Here is an 18039-nt window from a genome sequence, read left to right on the forward strand (position 1 = left end):
ATCCTTATCTAAGAAACGCCACTGGCTCCATGTATTAGCATGTCAGCACGCTGGACCACTTGTGAGTTTCACACGGTCATTATGTACAATTGTTGACGCCCGGGGACCTGCTTGATGTCCACGTTTCTCCGAGCGATGTCGTCGAAGGCCTCAAAAATCAAACGTGACGGCAATGTGAAGCTTCTCTCCCTGTTGTGATGCTGAATAGCTAAAGCGCTTCTTCTCTTGGCTTGCTTTTGTTCGCCACTCCAGGCTGGGCTCAGATCCTCGCACACTCTCTGTAAGCCCACTCCACTCTGGCGGGAGGATTACAGGCTGCGCCATAGCAGAATAAATACCGACAAGTCTGTGGTGCCATAAACGAGGCGCACCATGGCAGTAGATGGCGCTATTCATGGCAAGACTGAGTGTATTCTTACTCAGTGCTTTTCAATTGTATTTTGCTACCAACCCCCCCAGGAAACGGAAATGTTTTGCACCCCCAGTGTGCTAAATAAGATTATTATCTCTAAAAATGTAAAACATATCCTTTTTAACATTAAAAGAAGAAAATAGCAATATAAATCAACTTTCAACAACAGTAAACTTTTTACAGCGTTTATGCAGGTTACAGGTTAGTCTAAAGGAGAAAAAAAATGACCATGTTCATCAAAGCGCCTGAAATGAAAATAAAATGAGACCAGTGCTTATTTCATTCCAATCGCACTTCACATGGCAAAAACAAAGCCTTTTCCCTCATGTCGTCCGCACCCCTCTTGGCATCGCCTAGCGCCTCACACTAGCTAAACTTGGCTGCGCTACATACAGTAAAGGACGCAATAACTTCATTTGCGCCAATCATGAAAGCGGTTAAGAAAGAGGTCTGCAAAGTTTTGCTTTTTGGTTACCTAAAAGGAGGCCAGAAGCTTGCAGCACCTCAGAGCCTTGCTAGAAGCAGCTTATGTGTGTCATGAATCACTAAGTAGCAATATTTGGAACTTCTCACAGCCGTCAAACAGCTGAGGCTTAATTTCCTGCGAGTTGCCCCGCAGTGTCCAGGAAAGTGGGCTGTGTGAGCGAAAAGGACAGAAAAGCATTTAGAGCTGGCCTGTTTTACACCGTATCCACATGGACACTAAATCTTTTAAAGCGGGTATTTTTCTTCATGTTTTGACACATTTCGGTGTAAGGACGACCAACTTTTGAAAAACTCTGTTCAGGATTACGCACAAACGACGCTAATATTTTCAGTGACATTTAGGATAGGAGTCTTTCCCAAACCTTTTTTTTCCCTCCAGATTATAAAATATTGTTTCATGTTTGTGTGTGATAAGGATTTTCCCACTTCATTTTGTTACATATTTCATATCTTTGTTGCCTAATTCATGTTTGAACATTTTTTTGAAAACAAAAAAGTGCGAATAAGAGTCCTGTGTCTCAATTTCAATTTTGTGGGCTACTACTGTAAAACTATAGTAGGAAAAAAATGGAATAAATATTTTTCACAGGCAAACTCATTCAAACTTACTTGAGAGCACAATTTGGTCAAAAAAAAAATCAAATGCGTTCGGATGTATTTGCAAGTATTTTTGAATGTACAATATATGCAAATATGTTCGAACGTTTCAAATACATTAATATATTTAACAAAATGATAAAAACTACCATTTTTTTTTCTACAGTGTCGTTATTGAGCATACTCCATAGCATTATGGGAAGAATGCCATGTTTTTAGTATTTACATGTAGCTAACAATAATGTTTTAATGTATTTACAAGTGAGTTTGAAAGTATTTGCAAGTACGATGTTTTGTATTTGCAAGTATGCATTTGAATGTGTTTGCAAGTGCGTTCGAATGCATTTGAAAATATGTTTGAATGTATTTGAAAGTGTGTTTGAACATAATTACATTTGCACGCAATTGTGAAGAAATACGTTCGGGCAAATTTGCCAGTCAAAAATGTTCCCTTTTAAGCTCCTTGCTTCTGGATGATTGATGAACTTAAAATGTTGCTACATTGCAACATTCGAGGATACAGGACTCAAAATAATCTAAACAAACCCACAAAGCTAACGCGACGTTGTCAAAGGTGTAATGAGGCCACACTCAAAGCAGCTGTGGTAAAATACTTTTTTTTTTATAGAGCATTAATCCATATCTGAAATATAACATCATGGCAGAATATGCACAGAAGTCTCTTATATAATTTTTTCATGTTTGCTTATATAGTGTGTGTGGGAAAGGGGAGTGAGTGATTGCTCATGTGGAAACGTGTAGTGGTTTCTCCCACAATCAGGGTAGTAAAAGATGTTTTTTTTTTTAATATTTTGAATACAAGTCTTTGATGGTGTTTTTTAAATGTCTCAGAATATAAAAGCTGGTGTTCTGACCCTCATTAGTCCATTAATGACAATGAATCTAAATTCTCTCTGTTGTATAACAGGTCCTCTTCATATTTTTTTTTACCATGTTATATATATATATATATATATATATATATATATATAATGCTCAAAAAAAATTAAGGATGTTGGGCTTCTCTCCTGAAATTTTTGGATGAACCTGAAATACACTCTAAACTTGTGAAAGACTTGCTCAAAATTTTGACCAGAGCTGTTCCTGTACTTTTTCCATAACAATATTCGAGACGGTTCGCCAAAAACAATTATAACCCGTTTTTATGTTCATCCTGAAATCTCAGCCTGAAAGCCAACCATCCCGAACTTTTTTTGTGCGTGGTGTAGATTATCAGTATTTATTTTCTTTACATCTCATCATTGCTTAGTCATATTGCACTTGAAGCGACCGTTCCGCGCCATAACAAAGCTGAAGAGGCCTTTTTGGAGAGCTCTAAAAGCACATCAAGGCATTGTCAGCACCTCCAACAAAAAGGCGCTCGAATCTCAACCTTTGTGTCTCGTCCTCCCACAGTTTTTCTTTGTCTATTTGCATGTCATCATCCTCCAGGTCGCTCACGAAATCCCCCGTCTGCGGGGGTATTGCATTAGCAAAAATCCACTTTTTTTTTCGTTTCTTTTCAGAGGAACCAAAAGCATTTCTTCCTGTTCTTCTTGGTGGGTGCAGTCGGACGCACGGCCTGGGGAGAGTCCTGTTGGCTGGGGGTGCTGGATGGGGGAGTTGAGGTCTGGGGCGAGCCCTCGGGAGGGTCCCCCACCTTCCATGTGCGGACCACCTGCCCTTCTTGAAGGCGAAAGTCGTGCTCTACGCTACACGGGGAGGAGTGAAATAAAAACACGGTCAGTCACACGAGTTAACCGAATTTTCTGAATTTTGACTGAAAATATTTTGAAACAGTAATATCAAAAATAATAGGATTGCACAAGTTTTCCCACGCTCATAACTATGATGTGCTAGCACAGAAATCTAAAGAAACATATTCAGATATCTCAATGTAGAAAAAAGTACTTTAATTACAAAAATATTGGTCAATATCTGCTCCAACTGAGAGTTCCAGCAAAAACAAGATGTTGAAAAATGGTATCATGATTTCTGTATTAACTGCATAATTACACATTGAACTCAAATGACTTTGCTCACTAATGAATACTAATGAATTAGCATATGATGGTTAACCAGATAGGACGGCTCGGGGCTTTAGTGGTTAGCGCGTATGCCTCACTGTATTGGGCCCGAGTTCAATTCCAGCTGGCTTCGGGCCTTACTGTGTGGAGTTTGCATGTTTTCCCCGAGCCCATGTGTGTGTTCTCCCACACTCCAAAAAATATGCATGGCAGGTGAATGGGACACACTAAACTGTACTTAGGTGTGATTGGGTGCGTGAATGGTTGTTACTCCCGATGTGCCCTGTGATTGGTCAGCAACCAGTCCAGGGTGTCCCCCGCCAACTGCCCGAAGCCGGCTGGGATAGGCACAGGCAAGCAGTCGTAGATAGTGGATGGAAGTTAAACCGATAGAATAAAAAGCTAACGTTGCAGTTGAGTAATATCCAAAAACTTTCAATTCCTGCCTCTTCAGCACTGTCTAAGGATTTCCCAAAACAAATTTTCAGAAAATTAAACTCTTCTTGCTCATGTTAGCGCTGCTAAAATGCTTAGACTCCGTGAGATAACCAAAAAGGTAAAATAGTGCTTCTATGACGTTAAGTCATGTGACTGATAGCTGTGTGCTGCTTTCTGCTGTGCACCCACTCTCTTATTTATTTATTTTTGTTGCCGTTCCTTTGCTGCTATTCTCACTTATTATTATGCAGTGCCCTAGTTAGCGGCTGTTTCTCATCACACAGCAGCAGCAGATGCTGGGAATAAATATGAGGACTCCCACCATTCAGGCAGTACAGGCCCTTTTGGTGGATGCTGAGGTTTATTCCCACACGGCCGGAAATCAACAACCCAACGACTCTTTTTACTCACTTGGGACTCTCAGGATTCCTCTTACGCCCCACTTGTTCACACCTATGTTCTGGCTTGCTTTGGCTAATCTTGATTCCCTTTCTTCCCAGTGCATACCTCCACCTTTCTTAGTGTTCCTTTTAAGTTTTCTAAACAAACCAAGCTTTATTTGTGTAAAGTTTGAGCAGATAACATTTCATTGCATGCTTTATTTACAATGGTGTGTACGTACAGTATTCATTTTAACTTTTAAGTGATTTGATAGAATCCCGACTCAAACCATAATATGGTTACATGTGTTACAGTACCAATTAACAGGAAGTGTTTGCTTTCTTTGTCTCAATGACAAAAAGTCAGCAAAGGAGAAGACGATCTTGTTCGTGTGGAGTGCTTTTTCTATGTAAATCCAGATGTAGATGATGTTCTTTTTCCATTATGTTGCTTTCTGAACTGTGGAATTGACCATGGGGCACGGCGGCAGCAGGTCTTTCAAGCCGTGCGTAAAGTTAACGGACCAGGGCGCAACATTGCAGCCATAATGCAGCGCAGTGCTGCAGATACACAGGATGTGCAAACACTCACGGCCGAGCGGAGACGTAACGCTGTATGTTGAATCTACAAGTATCTTGTGTATCTTGAGATCGTTTACGTTGTCACTCTACAGTGATAGAGAATTTACCTCTGACTTCCTTGGACTAATTAAACCGAACCGCCCAAACCATAACCGTTGGAATTCTGAAACATTCCGAGGATAACTAATGGACTTAGGAAACCGTTCGAAGAACGTCTCATCCTACTGCGCCTACAGTACAGGTTCTCCATGTTTCAGTATCCCTCAGGGTAGATACGAGCCTTTGATGCCATCATGTAGAGTCTTAGAGTTCCTCAGAATTAGAAAAACAAAAACCATTGGTTTGTCAATATGATCCACAGAAAGAATGTGAATTGTGAATCACGACTGCAGCGTATTTTCCATTTTCTACAAGTCCTTTCAAAATTCCAGCACTACCGAAACTGACAGGCATTTCTGCCATGTTTTTGGAGCAGGTGCTTTGTGTAGCGAGTGTTATTCCTGCCACAATAAGGGAACTGTATCAATTCTGCCTTGAACACTCAAGTGCTATCTTGTTGTTTCAGAGAAAACCATCATCATTGCATCGAGCCACTGATCAAAACCCCCGGAGGATTGAAGGAAATTGAAATTGAAGATGAATAACAAAATACCCGACGACAACAGCAAGACTCAACAAGAAACGGCCTCGACATGAATAAATAATCCCTCAGGGGATCCATCATCTAGTCATCTAAGGTAGGAGTGGAATGTATCATTTAATTCCAGCTAATCGCGCAACGCTAAAAGCAGTCGGATCGTATTACGCCACAACACGTTACGGCTTAAGACGATGCATTATTACTGAGAATATTTGGAGGCTGCTCAAGCAGCGCTAAAGTCCTTGGCAGTGTGTCATAGCTATATTAAAAACTCAGTGACTTGTTTTTATCTCATTGTCTTTTCGGCATAGTTTCGTCACTGCTAGATAGTAACGAACATTAACACGGTTATATCGCACATAACCTTATTGGCAACCTTTAGCCCTTTCTGCAATGTTTTCCGAGCAACCGCAGAAACACAGGCATGTCGATGAATAAATAAGACAGTGTTGTTTACTGACAGCCGATGAAGAATGCTGAAGGTTAAAGATCAGACGGTGCGTCAAACAGCTTTGCAAAAAGCGAGTGAAAGGATGATTGATTGCCGGGGAAACGCAACGAAATAAATGTAGTCAGAGTTCCAGCTGAAGAGACGCCATTGTGGTCCTGTCGTTCGTCCGTTACTAGGATGAGTCCATTTACGAAGGGGGGTGGGGTGCAAAGTATATAAATGAGGCAAGTTCAAATACACGACAACAGCAGCCAGCCAAAAGCGAGGCTGGCAGCCGCCATCCGTCCCCTCCGTGGGGAAAAAATCTGTTCATCGCAAATTCCCGCTCACCGCTTTGGTTTACTTTGGGAGGCGTCCCAACTGACGCGCGAGGCATCTGTCGCTCACTGCTCGGAGCGACCCGTTTAGTGAAATGTGTTGCACGGGAACAAGTAGTGGTGAAATTGCCGACAAATATCGAGGTTGGGCAAACCCTAACCCAGTAAAGGAAGAAATTTGACCTTTTTTTCTGGTCTGTCATTCGTCAGACGCTGGTGTACTTCTGTCTGCACGCTTACTAATTATTTTTTCTGTTTTTGTACTTACACTTAAAGTTAACACCATGTCTGTGGTTCTACAGTTGAAACACAACTGTAATATAAGTGTAACATGAAAACAAAGCCAGCTAGGGGATTTATCCCTAGGCTATAATACACCATCATGTTATGCAGGGGACGAGATCATCTGAGGGAATTCAGGGGATGAAAGTTTTACACATTTACGCAATTACTAATCATGAATACTGAATGGCCTTATCATGCTTTAAATGATACTCAAATAATGGATGCCGGTTCTCATTTATAACTGCCTGCCCTAAAACTATAAAAGATGGTTTCAATAACATTTGTCTAAATTTAATCTGTCACATACACTACAAGTGAAACAAAGTATTGCTGGGGTTGAATTATAAAAAAAACTTTTTTAATTAGGGAATGAAAAACTCGCCAAGAGCCAATCAGATTGAATCAGGTTCCTTGAAAGTGTGACCGCCTCCAATGGAAATGCATCTCATCCCAGAATGCTCTCATCAGCAAGCAATTTCTTTATATAAAACATATACTTACTTTTAACTTTTGGTAAGCAAGATTGTGTACAGTATCAGTTTTGTTTTTTGAAACCAGGACTAAAAAACGGAGCAACGGTGTTCGTGGTTACCAAAGTTGTTACCTTCTTGATTTCAAGAAAAGAACTAGCAGACTGGCCCAACGTTTGAAATCATCCTTGTTCACACACAGGGCAATTAAGATGACATTTATTTTGTGCTAAGAATTCTTCATGCGCTATAGTTTTTGATGATCAGTTATATTTTAATTTGAAAAAATGCGCTTTTAATCTGGAAGTCCGCACTATATTTTTGTTTCCTGTTTTTACCTCACCGAAACTGATTGGCTGTCTCGTGCCTCGTTTCATGTCCCGTGGCACCAAATACGTCCTTAGATGTCGCCCTATCACACAAACACACAAACTTCATTGACTGCAATTTAAACGCGCCGCTCGTTTCGCCACCCACGTAGTCGATCTGAACCAAACATTATGTATTTTCCCAAACCACGGCGAGCCGCAACATAAGGAAGGAACATAAGCCACATGTAGACCCACAGGTTTCTGACCTCTGGGCTAGTGGGTGGTAACATAACTAGTACAGTATCACATTAGCATTTATATGGTGTTACTATTCCCGCCGAGTCTCACCTTAATATCAATCATTATTTCGCGTCTCTTTTGTTTGGGGTGCAATTTCATGGAAAATACCGGACTTTTAATCCCCCAAATTAGCTCGCCGTTTGCCGCGTTTTTGCAAAGCCTCTTTAGCGCGGGACGTTGCAATGGCAATTATCTGGAATTCATAGTGTAGCTTGCTGGCGTGACGTGTACTTAAATGTAGCTTGAATACAGCTGGGAGAGATCTGAATTATTTTGCGAGTAATTTGGAAAACATCGGGCCTCCGTATCCCTCGTGAACGTTCCGTCGGTTTTCAATTATACAGAGGCTGTGCAGCCCTACAGTATGGCTACATTTACAAGTGTTGTTATTATGCTGCAAGTGGATACAATCTTACACGGGAAGTAGCTTGAACAAATCTGGCAGGAAGACAGAGCGAAAGTGTGAGCTTGTGTATGTGTGCGCACGCACTGAAGTGTTGCTCCGCCAGGATTGCTGCTATTGAGGAAATTGGAGCGAAATCTACTGTTTCAGCCTCTCGGGCGTCTCTGTTGTGGGACAAATTTAGTGCAACATATGCGCTGAGGTGTGCTGACACAGTCTGTCCTAACAAGTCAAGCCAGCGGCCGCCCACAGAAATGATTTATCCCCCGTGTTGGGGAAGCTGCGTCTTCTCCTACCGGGGTGTATTTATTTTTACTTCACGCAGGTATGAGAATGATAAAATGCCTGCTAAATGATGCGGCGCGTGCATTATTTAGGTATTGACTGATTGCTGCTTTAGCGGGAAAGATTTGACAGCTGAGTGTTTAAATGGCGCTCAGAGGATCGGTTGCCTCGTGCGGCAGAGAAAGGATGAAAAAAAGACAGGCACTCATTAACGAAATTGGGTTTGTGCCAAAAGAAGGGGACCAGTTGGTGAAATTTTCAATTGTCATTATTTGTTTTCGATGGCACTTAAAGCAACATATTAATAAATTATGTTATTGTGACTGTTAAGCATTTCTGTGGACGAAACCAGATGATTTTCCGGTTTTGCGAAATAAAATACCACTGCAATATCGTTCCAAAGTGTAATGAATCAGGCACGGATGGCACAGCACTTTATTTTAAGTCTTTTCTCTTACGAAGTGTTGTAAAAGACTTGATCAAGTGATAGTTAAAAAAAAGGTAATAAACAGTAACAGTTGGTATAAAAAATAGGACCAATTAATTGGATAAAAGAGCAGGAACTGAGCCTGCAACGGGAATCTTTTATATGACTGCTGATATTGTATATTTTGGATGTAGACCGATAAAATCTGATCGTTTTTTCGATATAATGTCTGATACTGGACATCCCTATCAATGTCAGCCTCTCCATTAGCTCTTTATGAAAAATAGAATTTTGCTTTTCTTGTTTTTGTCTTTTTTAATACGGCTGTCATCTTTCAGGTAACAGTCAGGTCGCTAAAAGGTCAAGAGAAGGTTCGCTTGTTAAAAGTTTAGGACACCTGAACTATTTTCTTCCCCCACATCCATTCCACACCCATTGAAGTCCTTTCAACGTGGCTCTTCCGCTCTTTTCAATCTGTTCCATTTTTCATGCGCACACCGCTTCCTGCGCAAGCCTTTGAGGAGAGACAGACCCAAAGTGTCTGCTTTCTACAATAATTGCAATCCGCGCCGGGCTTTTGGAGGCCAGCAGACCTTTACCCTGTCGTGATGAGGAAGACACAATGCAGCAGCGTAGAACCTGGATACAACGCCATTGCGGCGCGAGGTGTCTTCACCATCTGCGCCCACACGTACAGACTCGACCTTGACGTGCTGCATTTACTACAAGACACGTGACGAGCAGAGGTGGCGGAAATACTCACGTTCGTACTTTGTGGAAAAATGGAAGAAAAGAATCCAGCGTTAGGGCAGAGTTAAGCAAAAGTGGACTGGAGTTTAGAAAGTAGAAAAATATATAAGGCTGTAAGTAATGATTGTTTTAATCTTTCGTTCAGATTTTTAAAAGCGTGTTTTATTTGCCATCTCTTTACTAAAACAGGACATTTTTTCTAATTGATGTAAAATAATAAAATACAAAAAATAGTTTAGTTGTTGGTTTGGTCTAACCTGTAAATCGGCCAAAAATGTGATCATTTTTTTCCAAATTGATGTTTGCAAAACTAACAAGCCTATTTTGACAAAATAAATAGTAGAAATCACAGATATTTACTCGTATTTTCAAATGTACGAAGTACGCTGCAACTAATGATTATTTTATAAATCGCTTCATCTCTCAATTAGTTTGTTGCTCGATGATTTAAATTTCGAAAAGACAATAAGTTCCATACCTATATTTAAGGAGTAAGATATTTATTTTTCAAAGTAGAAATTGCACTAACATTGCTGGATTGGGTTCTAACAAATTTCAAAATTTCATTTTTATTCCTTAAGTAGAGTAATTAGAGTAATTGTCTGTAATGCACTGATATTTTTTTTAATGCTTCGTTATCCGGTTTTTATCCATAATGTCAGAAGATGGGCAAGAATTTGATGATGTGTGTCAAAATATGCATCGATTCATTTGGTAATTTACCAGTAATCGATGACTCACATTTTTTGTCGATTCACATCAATGAAACTAAACTTTTCCTCATACATCGTGCTGCTACTGAAAAAGGAAAAAAAATTAAAAAAAACATGTCATGTCATGTGGGTGATCTCACTGGTTTCCACCTGACAAAATCTCAATCAGGATGTCAAATGAACTATTTGTAATTCTTTCCCACAACTGGCGTGCAGCAGCAGGAGTGAGTGGGTGCTACGAGAAGAGCTTGAGGGATCTCGTTTAGCTGTGGGCGGGTTTCAAGCGTGATTAGTATTTATATGACACATCATCCACATGAGGCAGTGCCCCCCCACCCCCCCACCCCACCTCCTCACGGTGATGGGCACCATCTGGCTCCTGGCGTCGCCGCCAGTCGGGAGCTCTGTGATTACGACAAAACAAGCGCTTGGTTTTTTTTTTTTTTTCTTTTCTCTCCCCCGTCGCACCTCTCGGCCGCTCAGGTTTTCACGGCCGGCAGTACATCTGTCACATTAAACCAACACCGGACATGATGGCTGCACCATTTGGTGATAGGATTATTGTAACCTCACCGGGATATATTGGATTTATGGTCGTTTGTCCAGCAGAGCAGAGATTTTTCAAGTGTGCGCAACACTGGTCTCTGTTTTATTTAGTGTCCCCGTCGACGACAAGGATTTAATGGTTGATGAAACTGTTGAGTTACTGCATTCTCATTTTTTGCTTTCACCAGAGGCGTTCACACAAATAATGCCGCAAGTGCACAATCAAACACCCGTTCGAAATCAAGGGGCGGCGCTACGTGCCAGCAACGATATGAATAATGGATTCCATGATGTAATTAATTAGTTTTGCCTTTTTCACACAGTTGCCATCACGCGGCTCAAATGAATCATCGTTCATACTAATAGCAAGTAGTGATCCTATCGTTTTAAAAAATGATCCTTTTTTAACTTTTATTATTTTTAATAATGTTTTCATGTAATGCAGTGCAAGATTTGGAATCATCGTTCATACTAATGAGCAAGTAGCGATCCTATCGTTTTGAAAAAGTATCCTTTTTTTTAACTTTTACTATATCAATAATATTTTCATGTAATACAATCCAAGAGAATGCAGTGGGGTAAAATGAATAACTTAAAAATGTTGGTTAAGTTTGGGTTATTTTGATCCGACTGCTTTCGAGTATAATTATTTTGTGAACGTCATTTTTTCACCACTTAAACAGTTGGGTAAAAAAAATACCTCAAACTTGGTTCAAAATGGACCGGCCCAGATTTCGGCGTACAATCATTAACATTACAAATGTGTTTGTTCCCCTTTGATCCAATTTTGATTATTTTCGACCCAATTGTTTTTAGAGCGGAGGTTAGGAAAGGAAAGGAAAAGGAATAGAGTTACCAGAGTTTGGTCACAGCTTAAACCGGAGTAAGTTTTTCGCGCCCACTCTTTTCGGCTTTTGCACGAAAGAGCACCGTACGTTGAGCAAGTAATTCCCCCTCCCTCCGGCCGGCCGCCAAATCCCCAACGGCCGCTGGTTGATTTCATCCTCGCAGTTCAGAACGAGGCCGACGCCTTCGGTGTATATCCTCGTCCCCTGCGAGGCGCCTGTTGCGCGGCGGCTCAGCCCAGAAGTGAAGATGGATTACTGCAGAAGAACTGCCTGGCCTGCCCTTTTACACGTTTCACACACACCACTTCTCCATTATCCGTCTCATCCGTGCTACGGCGCACAAACACACAGAAGCAGGTCGGTAAGCTCTGACAGAGTCGTTAGAGAAAGGTCAAAGTCAAGAATCTGACAAATCTTTCTTCAGAGAGTGAAAATACGTCTCTCACATTCATTTATACTGAAAACGCAGCAGCTTGTATGTGTCGGCCTTCTATCCGTTTATATTTATCTCCTCTCTCGGCCGCCTCTGCGCGTTATTGGTCAGAGGAGGCCATGCGTAGTTGTCGGATGATCAATGTCCCGTCAGATATAGACAGACGGCGTGTTTGAAAGAGCAAAACAAATCCCGAAGATTGCCTGCGTGTCTATCGGCTCCTAGGACTTAACCTTGTTAATCGATGGGCGGCTCGGTCGCAGAATGCGCAACTAAAGAGTCATTGATTTACATCATGTATGTTGTAGCTACAAACATGTATGGACATGGAAGGAAATACATTCAAATCTGTATTCCTCTCTCTTCTTCCACCCCTTCTGTTTGGAGGAAAGTGACCTTGTAAGAGGTAGAATAGAGTACAAAATTTATGCCGTCCTTTTTTTGCCAGCTAGATGGACGGATTACGAGGTTCCAAATAAATAGACTTTCTTTTATTTGAACAATGGTCTTCGACCATTACCATCTGTAGGTCGCCGTAAAACTAGGAAAATAAAACATTTAATCAGCTAACGATACTCGCAAAACAAACGATCCCCTGGCCTGTTTACAAATTTGCTTAACCGATGCGTCCTTGTTGACAATCTCACAAAACAACCAATTGCTGTCATAAGTTGGCCTAGGAACCTATCACAAGCTAGCGCTTTGCACCAAACAATTGATCGCATCCCAGACGATTGGCACATTTTCAAACATCGATTACTCTCTTACCCACATTTTCAAATTTGAACGACGAATAGTACCCGTCAACATCTTCACACCAAACAATCGATCCAACCACCATCCTGTCGGCGAGTTCAGCCAACAGCCAATCATAGCACCTGAGATCCCTAGCTATTTTACCTAATGAAGTGCGCATACACAGTATTCCTAAAACTCACATCCCTGGTTGACGCAAAGAAATGCTAGATTGATTGCAGGCAATAAGAAACAAGCTCTCCCATTTATCAACACCAAGTTTCTACACCGACGCTGCATGTTTTCATTGGACGTACTGGAGATTTGCATAATATTCCAATATGGATGTAATTCGTCGGAAAGTGAGCCGGTCCCCGAAAGAGTTGCCTCTTAAAATTCATATCAGTTCCATTCGCTTTGCTTCATTGCCTCTTCAAATACAGAAACACGCTCCTGCTCTCCTCCTTCCTTTTAACCTTGCTACTTTCTTGGGAATTCATCTTATCTCCCAGGAAGTGGGCTCTTTTCACTGGCGGTTATGGTAATGTCAGAGGATTGTCAATGTTTAATGAGCGGCCCGAGGCGGGATTGTGCTTCAGAAATATACCGGTGACCGTGAACATGCGGAAGGGTTCATCTGTAATTTACTTGCGCTTGTCTAAATACGCGTACACTGACGCGCAGATTTCGTTTGGACAGGCTCCCGCTCATTTGCATGCCGTTATTTATAGCGCACGTGTGGGTTTCCCTGAATAAAGCTGCCTCGTGTTCCGCTTCATTTGGCTTTGATGGAAGGCGGCAAGCTGCAGGTAGCTACTTTCCCCTCTCCTATATTTCCCTCACTCACTGTTCCCATTCCAGCAATGGGGCTTTGGATCCTCTCCTCATCGTCCCTCACCATTTGGGTGTGAAATAGACTTATACCGAAGGCGCGGAAGTAGGGAGCGGATTGTGCGTGTGAAGGATGCAAGCCCAAGCTATCTACTGGGGGGAAGGTCCACTCTTTCTGTGTGTGAAATGCCGCGTTCCCCTGGATGAATCCCAGACAAGGAGGAGCTGTCAGCAGCTCCGGGCCAGTGCTGGAACAACGTGGAGAGCATTTGATGCCTTAAATGCCTCTCTGGGCCACTTTGGGAAGTGGATGAATGGTGACGGAGGAAAGGCCGAGCTGAGGGGAAAGCTCTCAGGGAGGCAGATAGAAGCAATCAGCCCAACTATCGACCTATTCAGCCATCCATTCACCCATCATCCATTCATCCATCCAGCTCCCATCCGCCAATCTGTTTATGCGCTTGTCTACGGATCAATCGCTCAGCCGTGCAGCCATTCATACACTCATGCGTCACCGACGTATCTTTAGTTCCTTTGCATTAGGTTTATGATGGTCCGACCAGGATAAAATAAACTGAAGTACAGAGGTGGGCTGACGAATGACGGGAATGCTAACAAAAATATGGGGATTAAAAATGTCAGAATTGCAATTTTCATCCGTCGTTGTAATCGTCGGCAAAGACATTTAGGTCAAAGTGTATCCAAATTCTCTTCTTAAGATTTTTAAAAAATTGTTCTTCTTCTTTAAAAATGTGCAAAACGATCAATGTATCAATAATGGTTTAAAATGAATTGGAAAAAAGAAATAATCCATATTTAGTGAGTCAAAATCAAACTGAAGTCGGAAATTAGTATTAGTATTTTAAGGACTGGACTTGGGCATCGCATATTCAGATTGTATCCACACAAAAGCGCCAACCCTAAACCCTTACAATAAGTCTGACCCTCCACTTAACCCTAACTCTCCTTTCCCATCATAATCCTCAGAAATAATATGCTTTTCCAAAAGATCAGTGTCCATAATTGAATCAGTTTCCACATAAAATCCGCTTTGCGATGCAGAACAAAAACTGTCCAAGCATGTTTGTCCCTTGAAAACCAGTTAAACTGATCTCTCTCTCAAATCAAGATATCTTTAGACTGCGTCTTTCAATCATCTTCATCCAAAATCCATCCATCCATCTCATAGCCAGGTATCACCCCCCCCCCCCCCCCACACACACACACACACATTCCATTATTACTTTTTAAAGCCTAAAAGCCGTTGCGATTAAGTTTTAATGGCTATGAATATTTGACCGCGTGTGTTATCTGATCTGGCGCGGTGAATGGAGGAATGTATGCTGAGAAGAAAAAGTTGCACTATTGCGCGTTAACCCAGTTTCTATCCCGCACTTCCTCATCTCCCTTTCTGTTCTACGGCAATCGAAGGGCAGCGTGCGAGGAAGGAATGTCGTGCCAGCGAGGATGTGCGTCAGGAAGCGCTGATTCATGACGGGTGTGCGGTAAAAGTGGCTAGGCATGAGTCGCTACTGTAGGCGCTGTCACAAAATGTTCATCGACATCACTCCCCGTAGATTTCGCGTGAGTCGATAAGCTGTGGTTTTCCGTGTGTCGGAGGCCCGGTGAAGAAGTCCTCTGGCGTACCGCTGCTGTGCCTGGCACGCATATGTTGTAATTGACAAATGAGACGCACTCCTGAAGTCATTTCAGAGTATACGTGAGAGACTGAGTAGACCTGTCAACTTCGTGTTTCAGTCGCAAAGAGAGAAACTAGGCTATTAAAGTGAGAGATACGCAAGAACTAAATTGCTGTAGCTGTTCTTGTCCTGTTTATGTTACGATCAGTTGCCTCCAGCCACTCGTGTCTTGTCCAGGTATACCTCATTGTCTCGTCAGTTTGTATTTAACTTATTCAGTGCCATGGATGAGAATTCTCGTTTGTTTTTTTTTTAAATAGTAATAACAACAATAAATTAAAAAATTTTGGTCAAATACATTTTTTTATGGAGAGGGGCTGTCAGCCTTGACTAATGGTTACTTAATATAAGCCAATTGAGCACTGTAGTGATAACTGTGACCATTGGATGGCAGTGTTTCCACACTTATAACACAGCTGTAATCTACATGCAATTCAAAGTAAGGAATGCAAGTCAATCTTTCGTATGATACCACCCATATTTACATCAACATAGCACACAATTTTTTGTTGGCCTTTAAAGGTGTGTGAAAATGGTAAAAAATATTGGACCTCTAGAGGCTTCCTTTTCAAATAACACTTGGCACTGAATGAGTTAATTTGGGATTTATTGTTAGATTATTTTTGTTGGTGCAAGTCGCATTCCCCCTGTCATTTCTAAATTCTTGTAGTGTTGAATGTTTTGCTTTTTCGTGTGTTTTGGTTACCGATGCTTTGTGTTTTGATTTTTGTTGGACATTGCAAATATGGTGTCCCGATTTTTCAATGTCCTTTATTTGCCTTTTGGTTTTTGGAAGTTGTTTCTTTCTTTTGAATACATTCTGCACTTCTGTCTGACTTCTTCTGCTTCCCTGCATTCTCGTCCACCTCTAGTGTTATAGATCTCGAGACCACTTGGCATTTTTACTCGCTTTTGTCTAGTTTTCAGCCAGTGCGTTCTGTGGAGTTTTGACCGGTTAAGACCAGGTCATTATTACTGTGAACAATTGTTTACTTAGATTTGAGATTCGTTCATTATACTAATTGAAAAACAATTTAGTAGATTTTTATTGAAAACTTAATGGGGGAAAAACACTATCATTTATTGTTATTTTTCTTGTGATTTTTCTTTCATTTTTACACTCTTGGTTGATCTTGATCTCGAATTCAAATTCTTGATTTCATCTGGTCTTGACTCCAAAGGTCACGGTCTTTGATGACAAGTCTTCCTCTTGCCTCGCTTTCAACCACGGAATCACAAAACCTAACGGTTTGAGAGGAACTGCTTTAGATCTTCAACTACAGTTGAGCGCCTCAAATTAATGTGCAAATTAAAGCTGCATTAAGCCCAATTTGGGTAATATTCCATAAACATAGCCTTATCAAATACTCTAGTTTGGCTATGTGTCAAGATATGCGCGTTAGTATCACCATCAGGAGTTTATCGAAATAGTATCCTCCCGTCCCATAATACTCGCTGTACAGCGCGAGCAGTCAAGTCATTAGCTTCGACTTAACGTCGTGGGCGGTTTATTTGTGCGGTGTGAGTTGCGATTTCAAAAACAACATTTCTGGAATCGCCCCCGCTGAAGCCTTTTTCTCAATTATCTACCGCTCAGCGCGGGCGATGACGGATTGCCTTTAAAAAAAAGAGAAAAAGGAAAAACACCGGCTGGACTTTTTACTTTGGCCGCAAACGTCGGGTCCTGAGAGTCATTAATCTGCGCGCAAGCAGCTCGCTGGCGGATCTCCTCCAGCCAAAAGCGTGATGGAGCAACCGAGTGAGGAGGAGCAGAGATAAAGCAGCAGAGTGCAGATCTGATTAGGCTGCACTCCACAGGGATTAAGCACAGCAGCTCCTTGTTAGGCTCTACTTTACTCTCACGTTGGCCATTAGAAGCAAGAATGATGACACCGGGGGTGGGGGCAGCTTCGCTAATTAACTCTCCTGCATGGTCACACAATCGGATTCTACATATTAATACACGATCAATGCGCCGCCAGTGCCCGATAAATAGCGCTGGACATGTCATGCATTATTCTCACAGTAATAAGATGCTCTTTTTTTTTTAAAGGCTGAACAAATGAAATGTTCAATTAGGGAGGGATTCCTTTTCGGGTACAAAGTGTTCAAAATGTAATGTTCTGTTGCCAACTGCGTTTGCATGCAAAGTGGCATTAGCATTTTTACATAAGTTGCGCCCTGGAAAGAAGGCCAGAGAACAAAGCCAAACCCTTAAACAGGCTGCGTCACAGAGCGATGTAGTGTTCCAATTTCGTGCTGACATTATTCAGCTAAAGAGCTTGTAGTACACTGCAAACTAAAACACTACTGATAAACGCAGTTCACTTAATATCCCGAACTGAGCATTAGTATCTTGTATTGAATCCCATTATATCGGACGCAGGGATGTTACGGATCCGCTCTGCTCCAAAACAATCGCTTCAAGTAACCGAGCAAGCCATTTTTAACCCTGTAGATTGGTCAGTAATTTCCGAAAAATAACTAGGACTGTAGTGACGTTTTCAGGCTACGCTGACGTTGCATCGTTACCTCATTGGTCGATGGCAGAAGGACAGGGCAGGAGTTGGAACCAACTCCCGCCCCAACTGCCATGGTCCCGCTGCGAGCCAATCACATATCTTGTAGGCGTGCCCGAGAGGCGTGCTTCCCAGTCACTCACGCCGGAATTG

The 18039-nt window shown here is 41.8% G+C and overlaps 1 protein-coding gene across 2 annotated transcripts in view; it reads right to left on the reverse strand.

Moving 5' to 3' along the window:
- Positions 1-2096: 2096 nt before the first annotated feature.
- Positions 2097-18039, reverse strand: part of LOC148411803 (uncharacterized) — a 38185-nt gene continuing 22242 nt past the window's right edge. For both annotated transcript variants that reach the window (XM_088435171.1, XM_088435170.1), the window contains exon 4: positions 2097-3207. In XM_088435171.1, coding sequence (XP_088291297.1) covers positions 3018-3207 — 190 coding nt within the window. In that variant the 3' untranslated portion in view covers positions 2097-3017. The remainder of the gene's footprint in view (positions 3208-18039) is intronic.

Source organism: Hippichthys cyanospilos, chromosome 15 (genome assembly GCF_059441005.1).
Source record: "Hippichthys cyanospilos isolate Australia breed blue-spotted pipefish chromosome 15, RoL_Hcya_1.0, whole genome shotgun sequence".
NCBI lineage: Eukaryota > Metazoa > Chordata > Actinopteri > Syngnathiformes > Syngnathidae > Hippichthys > Hippichthys cyanospilos.